This window comes from Dermacentor albipictus, chromosome 8 (assembly GCF_038994185.2).
Source record: "Dermacentor albipictus isolate Rhodes 1998 colony chromosome 8, USDA_Dalb.pri_finalv2, whole genome shotgun sequence".
NCBI lineage: Eukaryota > Metazoa > Arthropoda > Arachnida > Ixodida > Ixodidae > Dermacentor > Dermacentor albipictus.
In genome coordinates, this window is record NC_091828.1 from 107,263,513 (window position 1) to 107,282,382 (window position 18,870).

Here is an 18,870-nt window from a genome sequence, read left to right on the forward strand (position 1 = left end):
GCAGCATCAGCATCCTATGAGCGGGAACGGTCCACTGTCACAGGGCGCTGTGTGTATTCTTTAATTATGCATGTGGGCACCCACCTTATCCTGTCACAGCACCAGCGCTCATACTCCTAGTAAGTGTACTGGTAGGCCTTCAGAGCTGTTGCGGATGTGCCTGTGGTGATTTAAGCCCTTGGGGGGTAGTGAAAGGCAATGCATTCGTTGTTTTGGACTGCCTGACTTTACGGACATTTTCACAACCAATAGGACGACCGAAAAGTCAATTAACAAACAAAGATAGTTTGTTATCTTATTTTTGTTATCTTTATCTTTGTTATTATCTATACTATCTATATTATCTTTATATTTATTAACTAACAAATATAATGACAAGAGGCATTGCATATTTTTTGTTTATGCGTCAAAATTATGAGTAGGCGCAGCCTATGTCATGCCGAGTTGACTCGTTAAATGCTAGATTGAATAACTCCTCGTGGCAATGTGGACGAGGGACAAGGCAAAAAGTAAGCATTTGGCATGTTGTGGGGTCAATTTGGGACCAGCATTCAGCAAATTTTCTAAATCTGGTTCTCACATCGTCCCTTGTCACCATCACAGATTGCGACGCTGAACCTGGTGGCTTTCGGAATGCGAGGCATGACTGACAATGCAGTCCACGCTGGCGCTGCCTGGGGAGTCACGGAACGAGGTCACGTGTTTGTCCGCGAAGATGGCGAGCCCAAGTCGCCCATCGACGACATGGCCATGACAGACATGTGGGTATAGTCTCGAACGCTTTATTTGTACCTGTTAGCGCAAGGTCCACCCCTCATTTCCTTGCCGTATTCCTCTTTGTGCTCCTTGATTGCCACATCCTCCTCAGGTGCCAGTTTATCCTGTATATTGAAGACATAGTTTCTCCACGTCTTTCGCATCTTAAGAATCATTAAAAACACACTGCTGCAGAACGGATCGTGAATTTTCAGGACTTCAGCAAGTTTAATCATGTTTACAGGAATGTTTCCGAAATGTTTACAGAAATCATGTTACAGAAGTGTTTACATGTGAGAAAACTCTCTCACAGTAATGTTAGATATGGAACATGAACTATTTCATGTCTAGCATACTTAGAAAGCACACATCCAGCCACTTGAAGTATTATGCTGGATGTAAAACATTGTGAAAGACAACGAAAGGAGGGAACTCGCCTCACGATGACATACTAACACCGAAAGCAAACATATTTCCATCTACCGTCCAACTTGTTTTACTTCAGTATCAACTTCCTTATTTCTTTAAGAATTTTGATAGAAATGGCAGAAATGTTTCAAATGTTTCTGTGATGTTTCAATATGAATTTTTGAGTTATACCATGAGAAAATTTTATTCAGCAGAATTTTTCTTCTTTGAACACTCTGGAGGTCCTCGGCAGCTTAAATAACACAATGGAAGGCTCGTTGAGTATTGAGTGCACAGTGAAATACGTGCTGAAGGTTGTGACATTCTTGCTTCTTTCATTCACCACACAATATTTTTAGATTGTTATTTTTTATGTTACATTCACATCAAGCACCTTTAGCCACATCCTAAGTTTATAATATGTCATGATAAAAAAAGTAAGAGTGTTACGATCTGGACTGTAGCCCAAGGAATGCGACAAAAGAAACAGTCAAAATAGGCTAAACAGTAACAATGAAATCAGCTCTAGAAACTCGGCAGAAAAGAAAGGAAGAGTTTTAAGAAAACGGATCACAGAGTTTCACTTTTTCTTCAGTTCAATAAAAGGCACCAAATTTGTAGCTTTTGGTGCGTCTTGTGATGTACGGCTTCTTGGACACGTGACCTCTGGTCTGATGTGCCTTCGTTCCACCTCCTCCCCTTTTTTTCTGTGTGTTGCATTCTTTACTGTTGCTCTTCAAAGAGTATGGTGCCTAGGTTTCAAACGAAGTGAGGTGCAGAGATCTGTGTGGGCTTAAGGTCCCAGTGTTGTACCTGCAGGCTGCCTCATTGATAGCAGTCTTCAGTGCAATCAGTGAGGCATTCTTTTCTTTTGGTAGAACCGACCATGTTACTTAATGAAGGCTCTCTGCAGCCTTCCGAATCATCTTTCCTTGACACTTGCTGTGGAGCTTAGGATCAGAGCGTCATTGTTAGATAGGCAGCGCTGCAGGTGCTAGTTGCTTTCCAGCTTGTACTTTTGTCTGATGCCTTACCATTTGTGCCAGCCCAAGGGGCCTAGTGAACAGAGCTCATGATAGGGTTCTCTGTATGAAGGGGTGGTATGATAGATATTGTTACGAGATATCGTGATGGTATGATAATAGAGTTGGTGTGCAATGTCCTTGGTCGCGCAGTCGAAGGCACCGATGCACTAAATGCTTAGGCAAGAGTCCAAGGATGCCACGCGCAAAGATTAGACGCGAAGTCTGCGTTGCTGAAGCTCGGAATGCCTTAGCCGCAGGTCTGAGACGTCCACAAACAGGGATCGGCCATGCTACTGCGTAGTGCCCTTTTTGTCACTCGTCGAAATTACAGAGGCTGTCCAGAGCCAACAAGGTGCAGGTACCTCAATGAGCCGAGCAGATGGCGCCACTACGGAGGAAGCGCCAAACCAATGGCAAATCGCGGAGCAAAGCCATTTGTGTTTTGGGAAACCTACCGAAAAGGAAGGCGGTAAAATGAAAATTCAGGAAGTCAAGGAGACGATTAAAGTCAACAAATGAGCGGGGGTTTATCTAAAACACTCAAGGCCTGCCAGTTAACTTAGGCGTTTCGGTGCTTGTACTGTGACGGTAGATGGCGCATGTGCGGGTGTAAGTTAAGGAACACGTGCTGTGTCCCGTAACAGCGGCACCTTTCCCCACTTGGTATGCTTCACCGCATAACAAGGCTGTGTCGTGGCAAGGCTAATTTTAACGGCAAACATTGCCAAGGGAATCAGCGGCACGTTTCAGCACTTTTTCTGCCTTTTATTTAATTTGACCCGCCGGATAATTCGACCAGTTTCGTTAGTTCCGTCAGGATGGAATTAACAGAAGTCGACTGTAATAGATGCTATTTTTCTTTCCTTTTTTTTTGGAACTCTGAGATTCCCTTTATGTTTTGTTCTCTTTCACGAATCAGCTGCTGGCGTCACCTGGGTGGTGGCCACTTCCAGACGGTCGAGTCGTGCCCTGCCGGTATCACGTGGGCATTGGGCAACAACAAGACGGCATGGGCCTACACGGGAGGTTACGGAGGAGGTGTCTTCAAGGGTACGTCTACCTGCCCTGGTGGCGCAGTGGCTTTGGCGTTGTGCTGCTAAGCCTCAAAGATGCGGTATCAAATCCCGGCCGCGGCGGCCGCATTTCAGTGGGGGCGAAATGCACAAACGCTCGTGTACTGTAGATTGGGTGCACGCTAAGGAACCCCCTGGTGGTATAAATTGATCCGGAGTCCCCCACTACGGCATGCCTCATTATCATATCTTGATTTTACCATGTAAAACACCGGAATCTAATTTTTGTAATTTTAACAGTACGTCTGATTGGGACCCTTTAGGGTAGCTGCGTATGGCTCACCATGCACTCAAATCCTTTTCAGCGTCCACGTCCATTTTGGTATCATTAACCTTTTGGTTGCCTTGCATTCTTCCGAAGCGCGACGATTTCAATTTTCTAAGTAACACATATGTGGACCTTAAAGCGAAATGCCATTTATTAGCGATATGTTGTTGGATATTTTACAAACTTCTTAATCTGAAGATTAAGGAAACTACCAATTATGTTATTGAATGAGCTGAATAAAAAGCTAGTGTTCCTCAGGCAAAATAACCCCTCTGTCACTGTCGTTATCCCTGAAAAGCACCTTGTATACTTTGAGATATATGACAACGTTCCATTTGAAGTACGAGATTCATTGCAGCAGGCCTCTAGAGTCATGCAAGCTATCACTTTCATACTTAATGCCTTGGTCTGCGCTAGCTACAGTATTTCCTTTCTTGGCTCACTCCTGCACGGCGTCACATCAGCTGTCAGTCTGAGAATCCCTGCGATTGGCACCTTAGATTTTCGCTGCTGTCGCGATGCAGGTTTGACGGGCCACAACGTGCGGGTGGGGCCCATGTCGGACATGAAGTGCGTGTACATCTACGAGAACCAGCGCTGGAACCCCATCTCCGGGTTCGCTCCCCGGGGCCTGCTCACCGACCGTTACATGTGGAGCGATGCCTCGGGACTAGTTGAGTGCACCAAGGACGGCACCAAGCTCGACTCTGTCCACTGGCACTGGGTGAGTTGATGAGGTCTTGGTTTTGCAATCGGTTGGCTGTCTGGCGTGTGTGCTGTACACTCGACTTCCATTTATGCAACCTTGGTCAGTTCGACTTTTCGCTTAATCTTAATGCAATGGAAAGCGCCAGTGAGCAAGCATACATTGCTAGGGAATAAAAATTCGTTTAGTTCAAGCATGAAAGTGTGCTGCATTGGTTAATTCGACCTCCACAGACACCTCCTCATGTGCGCAGCAGGTCCCAAAAGCTTGAAAATACAAGAAATTACCCGCCGCGGTGGCTTAGCGGCTATGATGTTGCCCTGCTAAGCACGAAGTCGCGGTATCAAATCCCGGCCGTAGGTGGCTGCATTGAGATGGGGGTGACATTCGAAAACGCCCATTTCCGATGCATTGGAGGCAGGTTAAAGATCCCCTGGTGATCAACATTAACCCGGAGTCACCCACTACGGTGTGCCTCATAATCAGATCAGAGTTTTGGCACGTAAAACCCCAGAATCCAATCCACAAGAAATTCAGCAGATGGGGCTGCTGCTTCCCTAGGCGCGAAGCTGTTTTATTTTTATCCTTTATTGGCCGTTTTTCTGTGAAGCCATCCGTTCCCGCTTTTTTCGTGTAATGTCACACTGAGGCAATGTTTAATATGTTGGTGTTCTTTACCACATGCTGTTTGAGTCGTACTTCAGGAGCAACAAGCAAAAAGACATTACAGAATACATCAAGCAATGAAGAAGATTTTAATTCGGTCATTTTGCCGCCATTTGGTCATTCAACCTTTCGAATAATTAGACCAAATCTCGCTCTCCCGCAGGGGTCAGATTAACGCCAGTCAACTAACTGTATCACGTGCATAATGCAAGTTTTATTGTTTTGTGCGTGCAGTTTGCTACAGCTTGAGATGACAGCTCATGCTTATAGAATCGAACCATGTTGTAATGAAGTCTCATGTGACACAAAACTGACTTTGTCATGTTGTATATTCGATATGAGCGCACATGCTAATGTTGGCAGAAAAAAAAAAATAAAACTGCTGCTGCATTCGGGCTTGGTTATGGCTGACTGCTCTCAGTGATTGCTCTTAGGCAGGCTGCATTGCAGCACCATGGCATCGGCTCTCACCACAGCAGCCGTACAAACTGTACGTAGCCGACCTCCAACGTGGAGCCAGTATAACGTGATTTGAGGAGCAAAAATTACGGATTACTGGCTAAACCTACTCTGCATAAAAGTTGCTGTCTATTTGGATTAGATATATGCAAGGTACATTTTATTTTATAATTGATCATTACGTTTCAAAGCAAATTTGGCACTTTGACACGCGTTGCATTGCATTTGCATTTGACACAGTGGAAACCCCAGTTATGCGTCCGCCTATTTTGCAACATCCCAGATTTTACAACGAATTTGTGCAGTCCCGACAAACTCCCCATAGAACCAATGTATTAAAGACATCCTCTCACGACAAGCGGATGCTGCGATAGTACAAGACATCTATGGCACATGGGTCCAGGCCCTTGTGCTTAAGGGCCTTGTTGAGGCAGCAGTGCCACTTGTAGGGAGATATTTTAGTACATCACCTCTTCGTAGTGCGTTGTTTCTGCAGAGCATATGTCATGCATCATTGTCTGGTTTTATTACGAATATATTTGCCCACTCTCCAACAAATATTTTTTAGGCTTCTGTGCAGCCGTGTTTCAGCCATATCTCGATATTCGTTATTCATTTACCAATGGCAGTCTCTTATAGCCTTGGCACTCGTTGGCCACGTCTGGCCCTTGCGCTAATGAACTCCAATCATCCTCCTCATTACCACCACCATCATCAAAAGCTTTGATTATACATTGAGCGATTATGCAAGCCCCGTCTTGTACGACGACCAATGCTAACCCAGTGGCAGGTGTGTGAGCCTCAGCAGTTGCTCTCCCCTTGCGTTCTCTCAGCAGCACCTTCTCTCGTCGCCAGATCCGTCCGTGTGTATGGCCGACACCATTTTTGCTGTTGTGCAAAGCTTACACCTCTGCACTGTGCGGCCAAGAATGCTGTCAGCCGTCCAGTGTCGAGTCTCACGAAAGCAACACTATCTCTGAAAGGGATCAACTGAAAATACTGTCCCGTCGTGCATGGAAAGCGTGAAAGCATGTGGCTAGATTGAACCGATTAGCTGCTGGAGTGCACACAGATCGTGTCGGATACGTGTGTTCACACACGCAATTAGGAGCTTACCGTTTACGTGTGAGCGTACAAGCCCTCTCGTGCGTCTGTCACTTGGGTCTCTGGTTTCGCTTGGGTCGTTGCACGAGAGCAGACATGTGAGGGGGCATTGCCTTATGTCGACACTACTGGCTGACACTATTCAGACAAGGACGAAGCTGCAGATGCTCCTGTGCCTACGTTTGCAGATGCGCTGCATAGCGTCATATAATCATCGTCACATAATTAGGGTTTCATCGTATCAACCACGCCATCGCACGCTGGTCTTGAATGATGTGCAAGAACCGTTGCCGAACTCCCCTTAACAGCTTTGCTGTAGAGTCGAAGTTGTCTATATGTCAAAAAAATGAAAGTGTAATTGGTGCCTCTCATGGGCCAACAGTGGGTCTCCCGCCAACTTTGAGGGCCCGTTGGCAGCTTGCTGGGTCTACACATGGCACATATTGTCACATGCCATATGCAGGGATAGAGGCCACAAGGAAAGTGCATTGGCTGCTTGAAACATATGTCACTAATCACCAGGTCTTTCTTAGTGCTGTTGAATAAACATCTTTTGAACATTCATCAAAATGCGTGAAATCACTCATTGGTAATTGCAAACACGACTGTTGAAAAAAAATGTGTGGAATCACTCATTGGAACTTCCAAACACAACTGGGAAAGCACTCTTGGGAAAGCGTTTATCTTATCTGCCCATGGAGGGTATTGTTGATTTTCTGAGAATCAAAGAGGCAACTCACTGGAATGGTCCAAGTTGACATGGAGTGAGTAATGCAAGGGCGTGCGACGTATTTGAAGGAAAGAAAGCTTATTTCAGGAATGATAGTTTGTGACCCAATTGGAAAAGGGTAGAGACGATAGGTAGTGCTGAAGCTGTGGCAAAAAGGCTATCCTCGAAGATGATAAAGAACCCTAGTCGATGCGAAAGAGGTCTGCCTGTAGCTTGAATTTACTTTTGTGCCTGTACTTTGTAACTCTTCGTCTTATTCTTGTCCTTTGTCATTGGCCATAATTGTGAGTATTGGCCACCCCCTGCCACGCATGACAAAAATTGAATTGAAAGAACAGAGTGCTTATGAAATACAGCTCTTGGACACGAAAACTTGCAAGAGTTTCTCGCCATGCCCTGCCGTAAATTTTGGCGAAACACTAAAGCGAGAGCCTGCCAGTGTGTGTATAATCTGCGTAGGGAAGGGATGAGAGATGGAAAGGCACTAAAAGCTAAAGGGAAGGTGAAAAAAAAAAAATTCTAAAAGTTGTACGGTACAGCACAATACAGGATGTCTTTTACTGCAAGAACATTCACCACTTGAGCTACACACCGTTTGTTAACCTAGTGAGGCCCTCTGAATTTTTGCATTTTCACCTCCCTATTACTGAACATTTCTCCACACAATACTCTCCTCGACTTTAGGAAATGAAGAGGGAATGTAACTTGTCATCGTCAATCTAGTTATGTCCACTGCAGGACAAAGCCTTCTCCTAGCATTCTTCAGGGACCCCTTGTCTTGCGCCAGATGACCTAAACTTGTGCCTGCAAATTCCTAATGACGAGTAGCTATCCTGAAGCAATTACTTGTTCAAGATAGGCACCACTCCTCGACTGTAAACATCCACTAAAAAAGCACTACAGTGATGTATACTGCTTAAGCGACTGCGAGAGCTTAAGCGACTAGAGCAATCAAGCAACAAGCAGTTTCATGGTTTGTGTAGTTGAACGCCCATTCATGAATACATGCGCAAGCATCAACAAGGGTGTGCTTTCTGAGAAGTTTCATTTTAGGCAAGACTACTCAAAGACAAGGCCTCCATTTCGTGCCTGACTTGGCATTGCTGCCCATGGAACATGACAATGAATGAAGCATGACCTATGAAATCATCAACTTCAACGTTTGCTCAGGAGATGAAAGCAGGCAGTGTTTTCAAGGACAAAATGACTATCTCTTTATTAGTGAAAAAGAACAAGAAAACAAGGAAAGAAAGAAAGAAAAAAAATGGTTTCTTGGCATCTGGTGCCGCTTGATCAGCCACACCTCCCGTTGTGGCACACTCCGCTTTGCATCCACCTGTTTTTAGAGTCTCCCTTCTGCAAACGAGAGCAGACGATTTTACCGTGTTAGGTCACTTGAGTTCAGGCTGCTGCAGACATAAAATATTTCAGTAGAACCGAAAGCTTGGTGATTGGTACAGCAAAACCTCGTTAATGTAGATGAGGTGCACACTAAGCGATGTGCTACTTAACTGACAATGGCAGATGATCAGCTATAGACTTACTGGTCCAAAAGAAGCATGTTATTTCTCGCTCAAACACACCCGGCAGACAAGCTTTGGTGGCCGTGCACCGATGACAGCATCCTCAAACTCGGCAAGGCTGCGAGCCAGTTTCTGCATGAGGCCCCACTTCCCTGTGAATTCCCTCATTACGGTCAATGCGCTAGCCGCGTCAGATATGGAAGGGCAATCATCCACGTTGTCATCCATGACGACAACATGGAAGCGCTAGAAGCTATGGGAGCAGGAGATGCGTCATGACTGTAATGTTTTGGTGTGACTATTGGCGGTGACTGCAGTCCGGGAAAGACCCGTGTGCCACACTTTCACTATATATGGTCCGCGTGCATGACTTTTTCGCCAGTTTCACGCTTGTACACGTTGAAAAATGAAGTAAATACTGCTCACTAACGGTTCGGCTTGTGTCAGGTGACTATGGCTTAAGTGATCAGCCAATGTGTTAGGCTCAATGGGGCCAGGGCGTGGCATTCATCACGATTGTATTTAAACCGGAATTACTTAATAAATGGGTACAAATTAACAAGGCTTTACTCTATTGGTTCATTATTGTAAGTTACAGATACAGGCAGAGAAAACAAACAGTATTAAGCCTCCTCTGAAGTCCAAAGTTCGATGAAAGGCCCTCTGGTCCAGATGAAACATTGATTCCGTATCCTCTTATCAATCGACTGACTGATATGTTTGGAAACATGAAATTAACATGTAGAAACTGTCTCCTCATGTTTTATTGATCTAAGCTTTTTATTCGCTTGAACGTAGAGACGATGATGCAGCATCATGTGACAGGTCACCATGTTGATGCTCCCTGCTTGATTTTGACGTTATCTCGCGATAATTGAAACACTTCACAGGTGCTCTGAGTCATCTGCGATAATCTAAACACTAGCACAGTTGCTGCTTGTTTGCGCTGCTCTGGTTCGTTATCTAAAAACTACAACCTGCTCTCAATCTCTGGCAAGCAGCAGCACTGCCTACTTGCATTTATGAATATTCATATTTGAAATGGGGTAGTGCATGTGCCACCACGCTCTTAACATAGTTCATATGAAGCTTTACCATCTTTAAATATGTTTTAATTCTAACCTCCTGCTATGTGTTTAATGTTTAATTAGACATCCCAATTGGTTCTTGTCTACCTATGCATCACAAATATTCCAAACATCTCTTGCCTATATTTGCTGTGCTGCTTAGCCGCTCATTACAGTCCTCAAGTCCCCAGGGCCTCATTCGTATAGACTGACCACATACGTATCAATTTTTGGATGTATAGTAGTACATTCTCGCATTCTAACAGGATATGTGTAATCGTCCTTGCACCATTTTATTGTGATAGCAACTGTGTGGACACTCCAGGCACATTTCTGCCATCGGCATCGCTGTGAGGTTCCGTATAAAGTCCAAGGGCAATAGAATCGTCGCCGCACCGTATGCTGTATGTGCGAGTGAAAGCGTGAGAGGGTGAGCCGGTGAACGCCGTTCAATCTCATGCGCAAGTGAGGAACGCGGCCCGGATGTGGGCCCTCTCCTGTCGCACACGAGGCAGTGTGTTCAGGCAAGGGAGGAGGGGCATTCCTTTCCAGCGGCTGCTGGGATGCCTCGATGTCCTCCTCACCCGTCGCTCCGTACAGAGTGGAGACAACCTCGGTGTCTACTACGGCATTAACCACGCGAATCGCGGATGCCGTAGTAGACGCCTTCGGTTGGACGTCGTAGGGACGCTTTGCCGGCACTCGTGTGCCTTGAAAGCGATCTGCTTTGTAGCCAAAGTGTACACCCATGCATGCCTCATTTTCAAAGCGATCTGCAATGTTTGCAGAGTGCCTGTAGGACCTTGCTGTGCTTTTGACATTTCATTCGCGTTAAAGTGAGAGATGCATGAAGGTCAATTTACACGCTGCTGCCGCAATTCCTCACTCCAGAATTCTGACAGCGAGTTTATGCGTCCATCGGGCAAGACGTGTTCATGTTTACCTGTGCGCGCATGACACTGTGCTGGCTAATTTAGTTAGAACGCGTTGGCAGGCTAGTTGATTTGAATCCATGATATAATGTGTAAGCGCGACTGAACAAGGATGTAGAAAGAAGCAGACACACGAAGACAGCTAACTCTCTGTGTGTCTGTTTCTATCTGCGTCCTCGTTGAGTCACGTTCACACATTCTGTCATTGTTAATTTAGTTAGTAAGCGAATGTTTACAAGTTTATACTACCGATAAAACTACTGCAACTACATTGTACAGCTACCTACTACTAATTGCTATTGCAATCGGTGCTTTGCAGTTCGCTTCATTTTCCGGGGTAGTCTGCTCTAGCCGCAAAAATAAGTGCACTGCTCCTCGAGGAATTTCAGGAAATTTGGCATGTTCTCAGCGCCACTCACCCAGTAGCGGCAAGGTTCGTTGTCCCGGTTTTGACGGAGGCGGGTGTCGGTGGGTTTCAGGCGGCACCACTCGATGCAGTGGTTCACAGGGTCCTGCGCAAGCAACAGCAATGTCAAACATAGCAGAAAGTTTCATGCCAATAAAGCAACAGAGCAGAAATTGTAAGCTACTGTTCTGCTGCTCTGATGGTTATTTTTGAAACTAGATCACCCTAAATGACCATGAAAACAGTACCTAGGGCTTGTCACCTCCTCTTCGAATTCTTCTTATGAGCTGCTTACAGGACATTAAGTGCAGTTATTAAAAGGGGCCTGAAACACTTTTCTAGCTAATCATAAAATGGCCTCACCATTAAAGGACGTCGTCTCACTAATGTCATGCCCCCAAAATTTTTCGCCTCCAACTATAAGTTTAGTTATCGCACCGATACCCAGCTTTCTACTTTTGTCTCTGCTAGCTTGCAAGAAGCTAGACAGTCGAGAAACCAAGAGGGCAAAACCCCGGCTGAAAGTTGAGTGTCACAGCAGCAAAGGGGCTCGTCGCGGCACCCCTGTGGCAGCCGCGGTAGACTACGCTATGCAGCACGCCGCGGTGATCTCTGAGGACATGTGCAGCAGACCTAGCCACTAGCAGCTCAAAGATGGAATGATTTTCCTTTCTTCTTGAGGCCACAAACAATTATTTCTCATATGTTTAACTCAATATTGGAAATTATGTATTACTGAGAATGCTTTCGCTATCACGAAATCAGCCAAAAGTGTTGGTAGGCCAGCTGCTTTTGATGATTGCATGATGACATAGCTGGAGTGAGGGCAAGTGATTTTTCGCTGTGTTTTAAAGCAGATTGTAGATTCCCTGCTGCATGGAGTGTAGTGGCTCACATGTTCACAGCAACCTCTACTACAGATCGGTAACATTTTCATACTGTGTTATAAGCACTGTAAACTACACCTAGTGATGCATCCAAAGGGGACAAAATTTATGTTTTATACACTACTCTCACATATACCACTAATTTGTGAGTAGGACTTTTGCAAAACCGTCGTAAATAGTGTAACAGTGTTACATAAGCTATCTATTCAATATTGCATTTGCCCGCATGAGGTGGTACAACAGGGGCAGTTGAAAATTGCATTTTCGTGCTTGTATATTTTAAGCTTAGGCATTTACCAACAATTGTACAAAAATTCAAGGCCTAAATCAAACTCGTGGTTGCTAAATGTTATCTTTCTCTCAAACCCAACAAAATCCATTCAAAAGATCCCACCAGTTGGCTAAAAAAAAAAGCATTTTCTGCATTTTACGTGCATTTGAATCAGGAAATTGGAGTTGGCCGAGGGCTAAAGCTCCCTCTTCAGCTCACGTATAGATACGCCACTCTTCGAAATAAACATTCAAGTGAAAATTAGTGCAGCTGTCAGCTGTCTGTATGTCTACACCACTTCAAAAGCTACAATCGCTGCCAACCAGCCCACGGGTACCTAGTTATTTGGGCACCACAGGCGCCACTAGTGCCCATGTCAGGTTCTTATTTGCTCAGTGCACTTGCCAAGTAGCCCAAAAGTGTGCACTCTTGCCATTAGCGTCCCTTCAGATAGTCTAGACTTACGTTATCTCAAGTTGGGTTTAGGTTAGCTTAGGTTAGGTTAGGCGATGACGAGTGCACTTACCACAATGCAGTCCATGCGTCCCCACATCCTCTGGTCATCCCGGGAACTGGCTGGTCCGTCTTTCCCGTTTACACCTTCTAGTTCTCCCCCGGAGAGTCCCTTGTGCCCTCTCCCTTTGTTGTCGTTGTTGTAGTTGTCGTCGTCGTCTCCAACATCAGTGTACGGATCCCGGTGACTACTCCCGACCCGTCCACCAGATCGTCCGTCTCCTTGCTTTCCTCCTCCTCTTCCTCCTCCAACACCGCCATGCTGTTTTTTTTCGTTTGTTTTTTCGCAAGGGAGAGAAGGTAGCAAAGATGAGAAAGACACGTCTGTCACAGATTTGTATTTAACTATATTTAGAACTTATTTGGAACTATAAATTTTTTTCAGAAATTGTTAGTTATTCGAGCCACCTACAAATAGTTTCTATTTCAAATGATGCTGGGCTCTGGACATACTGGACTGAGGATCATGCTGGACTTGGGACGATGCTGGATTTCTTGCTTATGTGTTTATTTTCTTCCTGCCGGTTTTCATCTTAGTTGACTATGATGTACCAAATCGCCCAGCATTTAGCCTTGCTGTAGAAGTGAAAGAGACGTGTCTGTCAGACAGTAGCAAACATTTTTCCAGATCAAATTGAATGTTTTAGCAGAATGTGTCCCCTCGTACTGAATCATACTAAACATTGTTCGTGGGCTTAAAGATTTTAGCAATGTATAAGTAAATTGATGTAAACCCTCATTCTGCCTAAGAGGCAAGCATGTTTCTGTTTCTTAGTAATGCAAGCAAGCAACCCAGTTTCTCTTTGCAAACATTGATTATTAGTCTGCAGTATGTTTACGGGACACTAAACAGAAAGAATAAAGGAACACCGAGGCATTTTATGGGCCAGGTAAGAAAATGTTTCCGACCTTTAAGCAATGCTGCGAACCAGTTATTTTGCTACATGCAACAGGGAGCCCATGCTTGCAATAGACCACTTGCTCTTGTCCTGCTACTTTGGAGGTCCCTCACATTTTAAAGTGAAGCTTTTTATAAATGGATGCTCCAGGCGAATTCTCGGTTTCGCTCGTGTTCTGCATAAAGTGCGGTAACATCATGGCTGCATACCGTTTTTGCTAACCTTCTCGGACCCTCCTGACCGTGGCTGCAGGGTGTTGATGTCTTGAAGACTTAGAGGAGTTTGGGTGTGAGCTAGTTGGTACGGGTCATTCATTTTAAACAGCGCCAAAAAAAAAAAGGCATGGACAAGGAAGAGCACAGGACTACGGCTGTTCTGTGCTCTTCCTTGTCCAAGTGTTTTGTTTTTTTTTGCCGCTGTTTAAAATGAATTGTGTCTTGAAGACTCGTGGCGACGCTACATTGAAGTTCCCATGCGAGCTTGCTGTCACAGCATGGATTTTGACGGGCTTTGCTTTAGCCTAGCTCATTATCTCATAGGTAGAGAATGACTAAATTGTATTCCGCAGCAAGTTTCGAGAACCTTTACTGAGCCTCAGCGACCCATATACAAAAAGAATACATGGAAATACGTGAGGTCACACTGACGCTGGGGTTTCAGCATGCAATTCAAAACTTTACTTAAACATTCATGTTCTCCCCGAATATTCAACCAATTTTGCGCAAATTACTAATGTGAGTTTTGTCGACTGTGCACTGAAATCTACGAAAAAATGAATTTCATCCATTTAAGTTAGTTTAGGGTTTCTCCTTACAGTGTTATTCCTTCAAATTGATGTCGTGGCAAGAGAAAAAAAATATTACTGGCAAGGAGGGGCCCGTGTTCCATTCCACCCTCATTGCACCTTGAAACGAGAGAGTTGTAGCATGCCGACAAGGAACAAAGACACGAGAAGGCACATAAGGAGTACACACACATTTCCCGTGTCCTCGTTCCTTTGTCCTCGCTACAACCTCTCGTTTCAAGATGACTGACAAGCCCACATTGCCATTCTTGTTTACTTACCATTCCACCGCTCTGATTCTCCTCTGTTCTCATTCCACCTTGAAACTAGAAAATTGCAGCACACAGACAAGGAACAAAGACACAAGAAGGCACATGATGAATGCACACACTTCTCATGTCCTTGTTCGTTGTCCACGCTACAACCTCTCATTTCAGGATGGCTGACAAGCCCACATCGCCGCCCCGTTGTGTGCTTACCATTCCACTGCTCTGATCCTCCTCCTCCTCTGTTCCCATTCCACCTCATTCCACCTTGAAACTAGAGAACTGCAGCGCACGGACGGGGAACAAAGACACGAGAAGGCACAAAGAAATACGCACACTTCTCATGTCCTTGTTCGTTTGTCCTCACTACAACCTCTCGTTTCAAGATGACCGACAAGCCCACATTGCCATTCTCATTTACTGACCATTCCACCTTGAAACTACAGAGTTGCAGCACACGGACGAAGAACAAAGACACGAGAAGGCACATGATCGATGCATGCACTTCTCGTGTTCTTGTTCCTTTTGTCCGCGCGCTACAAACCTCTCGTTCCAAGACGAAACCACCAGCCCACATCGCCGCCGCCCCCGTCGCGTGCGTACCATTCCACCACCTTGACCCTCCTCCTCCACCTCGAAACTACAGAGTTGCAGCACACGGACGAAGAACAATGACACGAGAAGGCACATCATCGATGCATGCACTTCTGGTGTCCTTGTTCCCCTGTCCCCGCTACAAACCTCTCGTTCCAAGACGAAACCACCAGCCCACATCTTCCGCCCCCGTCGTGTGCGTACCATTCCACCACCTTGACCCTCCTCCTCCACCTCGAAACTACAGAGTTGCAGCACACGGACGAAGAACAATGACACGAGAAGGCACATCATCGATGCATGCACTTCTGGTGTCCTTGTTCCCCTGTCCCCGCGACAAACCTCTCGTTCCAAGACGAAACCACCAGCCCACATCGCCGCCGGCCCCCGTCGTGTGCGTACCATTCCACCACCTTGACCCTCCTCCTCCTCGTCGGCGTACAGAGTGTCGCCGTCGTCGCCGCCGCTGTAGTCATCGTTGTCGTCGTAGTCGCGTCCCCCGCCCCCAGCTCCTTCAGGCGCCGCCATGGCTGCGTCCGGGCCGCCATGCGCCACAGGCGCGGGTCGCGGCCGGCTCTCCGGCGAGCCCGGCTGCTGCTGCTGCTGCTGGCGGCGCAGTCTGAGGAGACGCGCCAGTCTCGCCCGGTGGACAGTCTCGAGCCGGTCTCGTAGCGCGACGTCACCGATGGCGTCCGACGGGACGCGCTCCTCCCCCGGCGCGAGCTCGGCGACCGCTGGTCGGTGGCGCTTGGCGAGAGCCGCTGCGCATGTCGTGAAGTGATTTTAGGAAAGGAAAAGGAAGAGATGAGTGCAGCGCCGTAACTGTCTCTCACAGGAGGACATCTCAACAGCACTGCACGGGGAAGGGGGGAGGGAGGGAAAGAGATAAGAAGAAGGTAGGGAGGGTAACCAGAATCACGTCCGGTTGGCTACCCTACACTGGGGGAACGGGAAAGGGGGAACACAAAGATAACAGGGAGAGAGCGGAGGGAAGGAAAGAATGAAATTGCAGTGAGTTCGCTGACGTGTGTGGCCTTACAGAAATTGCAATTAGAGTCACAAATGGTCACACGGGGAAGAGGGAATGGGAAGAAAAGGATGAAGGAGAGAAAGACGGGACGAATGTGGCAAGGCGGAAAAAAATGTGAGTGCGGTCGGTGTTCCACCGGCGGGCATTAATGAGACAGTCGTCGGAGAGCTTTTATGCGAAGCATACTAGCCGCACAACCACGCTCTTCCTTGCTGCTTCCTTGCTTCTTCGTCTAGCCGAACCAAATATAGCGAAGCAACAGCAGTTCACCAGGCTAAACAGTGGTTCAACAACTAAAATAAAGGCTAGTATGCTTCGCATCCTGGGCTTAACCTTAGCTATTTAGCGTGTCATGGTATTCCGGTGTGCGCAGTGACGTTTGCGGATAATTACCCGCGCGTAGACGTACGTGAGCGGACAAAGGCCGGTCTCAGGCCGAAACGTCGACAGTAAACAGTTCAGAGGTGCATGAACTTTTAAGTTGTAAACTAGGCAACCATATATGTATATACACACACGAGAGAAGAATAGAAACCGAGGGGCTCGATCTTGCTAATCGTGAGCCGGTGGTCGCGATTAACGTGTCCAACTATATATATCACAGCCGCCGTCCCGTCACCGTCAAGGCACCGTCGTCCATCAGGAGAGTGCGTTCCCTCGCCCGTTTCCCGATCTCTAAGAAAAAAAAAATGGCTGTGGCTTAGCTAAGGTTAAGCCCAGGATGCGAAGCATACTAACCTTCATTTTAGTTGTTGAACCACTGTTTAGCCTGGTGAACTGCTGTTGCTTGGCTATATTTGGTTGGGCTAGACGAAGAAACAACTCATTCAGGCGAGCGCACGAGCTGAGACCCGGCTGTGTAGCTACGCGGCCGCAAGCGAGCGCACGAGTTGAGCCTCCGCTTTTGCAGCTGTTATGACGTCATATGGTAGCTACGCGGCCGCGCCCGGCGCAGCAAGGAAGAGCGTGGTTGTGCGGCTAGTATGCTTCGCATAAAAGGGAGAAAGAACAGAAGCCGGTGGCATTATCGTTTAATGTCTCCGGCGTACCGTTTTTCAGGATCGAGAAACGGTCGAGGAAACTCTCTCTCGTGGCGGACGACGGTGACGGCGGCTGTGTCAGTTAGGCCTAAGGTTACTTCGGTGACGGTGACGGCGGCTGAGTCAGTTAGGCCTGAGGTTACTTCGGTGACGGCGGCTGTGTCAGTTAGGCCTAAGGTTACTTGAACGGGAGACCGAGCAGGTCGCCGACAGTCGGCAAGTGGGGAGGGTGACGGGAAAGGGGTGACGGGTTGGTCGCTTACCTGCAACGCAGAGTAGAAGGCAGAGCCGTACGAGCATGCCACCGCGCTTGACACCGGGCTAGCCTTGAGCCCCAGCTTGGCCTGTCCCGTGCGCGCTCGTGGCTGGCGGCTGCGAACGTTCGGAGCCCGTGCCGCGCACTGCGTGGCGCGTGCCGCCTGACCTCTTGAACCCTTGGTCGACGAAGACGAAAATTTCCAACCCGCAGGACCAGATACGGTTGGCGAGAGAGAGAGAAGAGAGAAACAACTTTATTTGCCACTGCAGGGTAGGAAGTTAGGGCAGGTAGGCCTAGTGTGGCTCCCAGGTGGGGGCGACGTCTTGGGCCCACGAGACGAGTGCCAGTTGCGTTTTCTTGTCTGCTCTTGTCAGCAGCTGGTTCCAACCCTCCTCGGAGGGAGCTGGAAGTAATGATTGTGGGGGAGAGTTACCCTCGCATCCCCAGAGAATGTGTGCCCGAGTGGCGAACACTCCATGGTCGCACTTAGTACACACGGGGTCGTAATCCCCTCCAGTGATTAAATAAAGTTGGCGGAATGGGCTGATGATAGTGTCGCGGCAAAGCAGACGCCACGCTAGCCCACACCGCTGGGAAAGAAAACTCCACCCAAACTTCACAATAAAAGTTTTCTCTCTCTCTCTCTTTCTTGGTCGACCAGTGGCAAACGATCGTGGCCCTCGCAGTGTACGTTTGCTGCAACGACATTGCGGGCCTCTTGCATACGGGGCTGTGTAGATGGAAAAAGTGCAGTGTCGAGAGCAGCGTACACGGGACACTTCGACAGCTTTGCCAACGTTTAAATTTTGTCTTAAGCGTCGCGGGTTCGGCCTCGCCCGAGGCGATGCCGCAGTCAGATGGGCGGCGGTATGCGAAAAAAAAAAAAGAAAAGACCTCGCGTAGTTGTTGTACCGTGCATAGGATGAACGTCAAAGAACCGCAGGCAGTTTCCGGAGTCCGCCGTGAAGAAGAGCGGCAGCTGGCGGCGACCGAATTCCCCTTCGTGCTGTGACTCGCTTCAACGAGAACCACGCTCCTGACAACATGCGCGCCGTTGTCAGATGGGAAAAGGACTTGCTACCCGTGGGTACCGCATCGCGCACGAAGCCATTAGCCATCTCGGGTCGCCTAGCCTTCGAACCCACCGCAGATTGCCTCCAAGACGGGACGGGCGGTCGCGCTCAGCCGTCGCAGCCGGAGGTAG

At 47.4% G+C, this 18,870-nt stretch overlaps 2 protein-coding genes across 2 annotated transcripts in view; one reads left to right on the forward strand and one right to left on the reverse strand.

Annotated features, from left to right (window-relative positions):
- Positions 1-18,870, forward strand: part of Pex23 (peroxin 23) — a 68,216-nt gene that overhangs the window by 21,454 nt on the left and 27,892 nt on the right. The window contains exons 15-17 of the mRNA XM_070523966.1: positions 604-761; positions 3,109-3,239; positions 4,055-4,254. Of these exons, the coding sequence (XP_070380067.1) occupies positions 604-761; positions 3,109-3,239; positions 4,055-4,254 (489 nt within the window). The remainder of the gene's footprint in view (positions 1-603; positions 762-3,108; positions 3,240-4,054; positions 4,255-18,870) is intronic.
- Positions 8,385-17,829, reverse strand: LOC139048965 (glycine, alanine and asparagine-rich protein-like). The gene is made up of 5 exons (XM_070523969.1): positions 17,671-17,829; positions 15,740-16,098; positions 12,808-13,056; positions 11,137-11,229; positions 8,385-8,551 (listed from the first exon to the last, which is right to left on the reverse strand). Exons 1-5 carry the CDS (start codon positions 17,705-17,707, stop codon positions 8,489-8,491), a joined length of 801 nt encoding a protein of 266 aa, XP_070380070.1. The 5' UTR covers positions 17,708-17,829; the 3' UTR covers positions 8,385-8,488.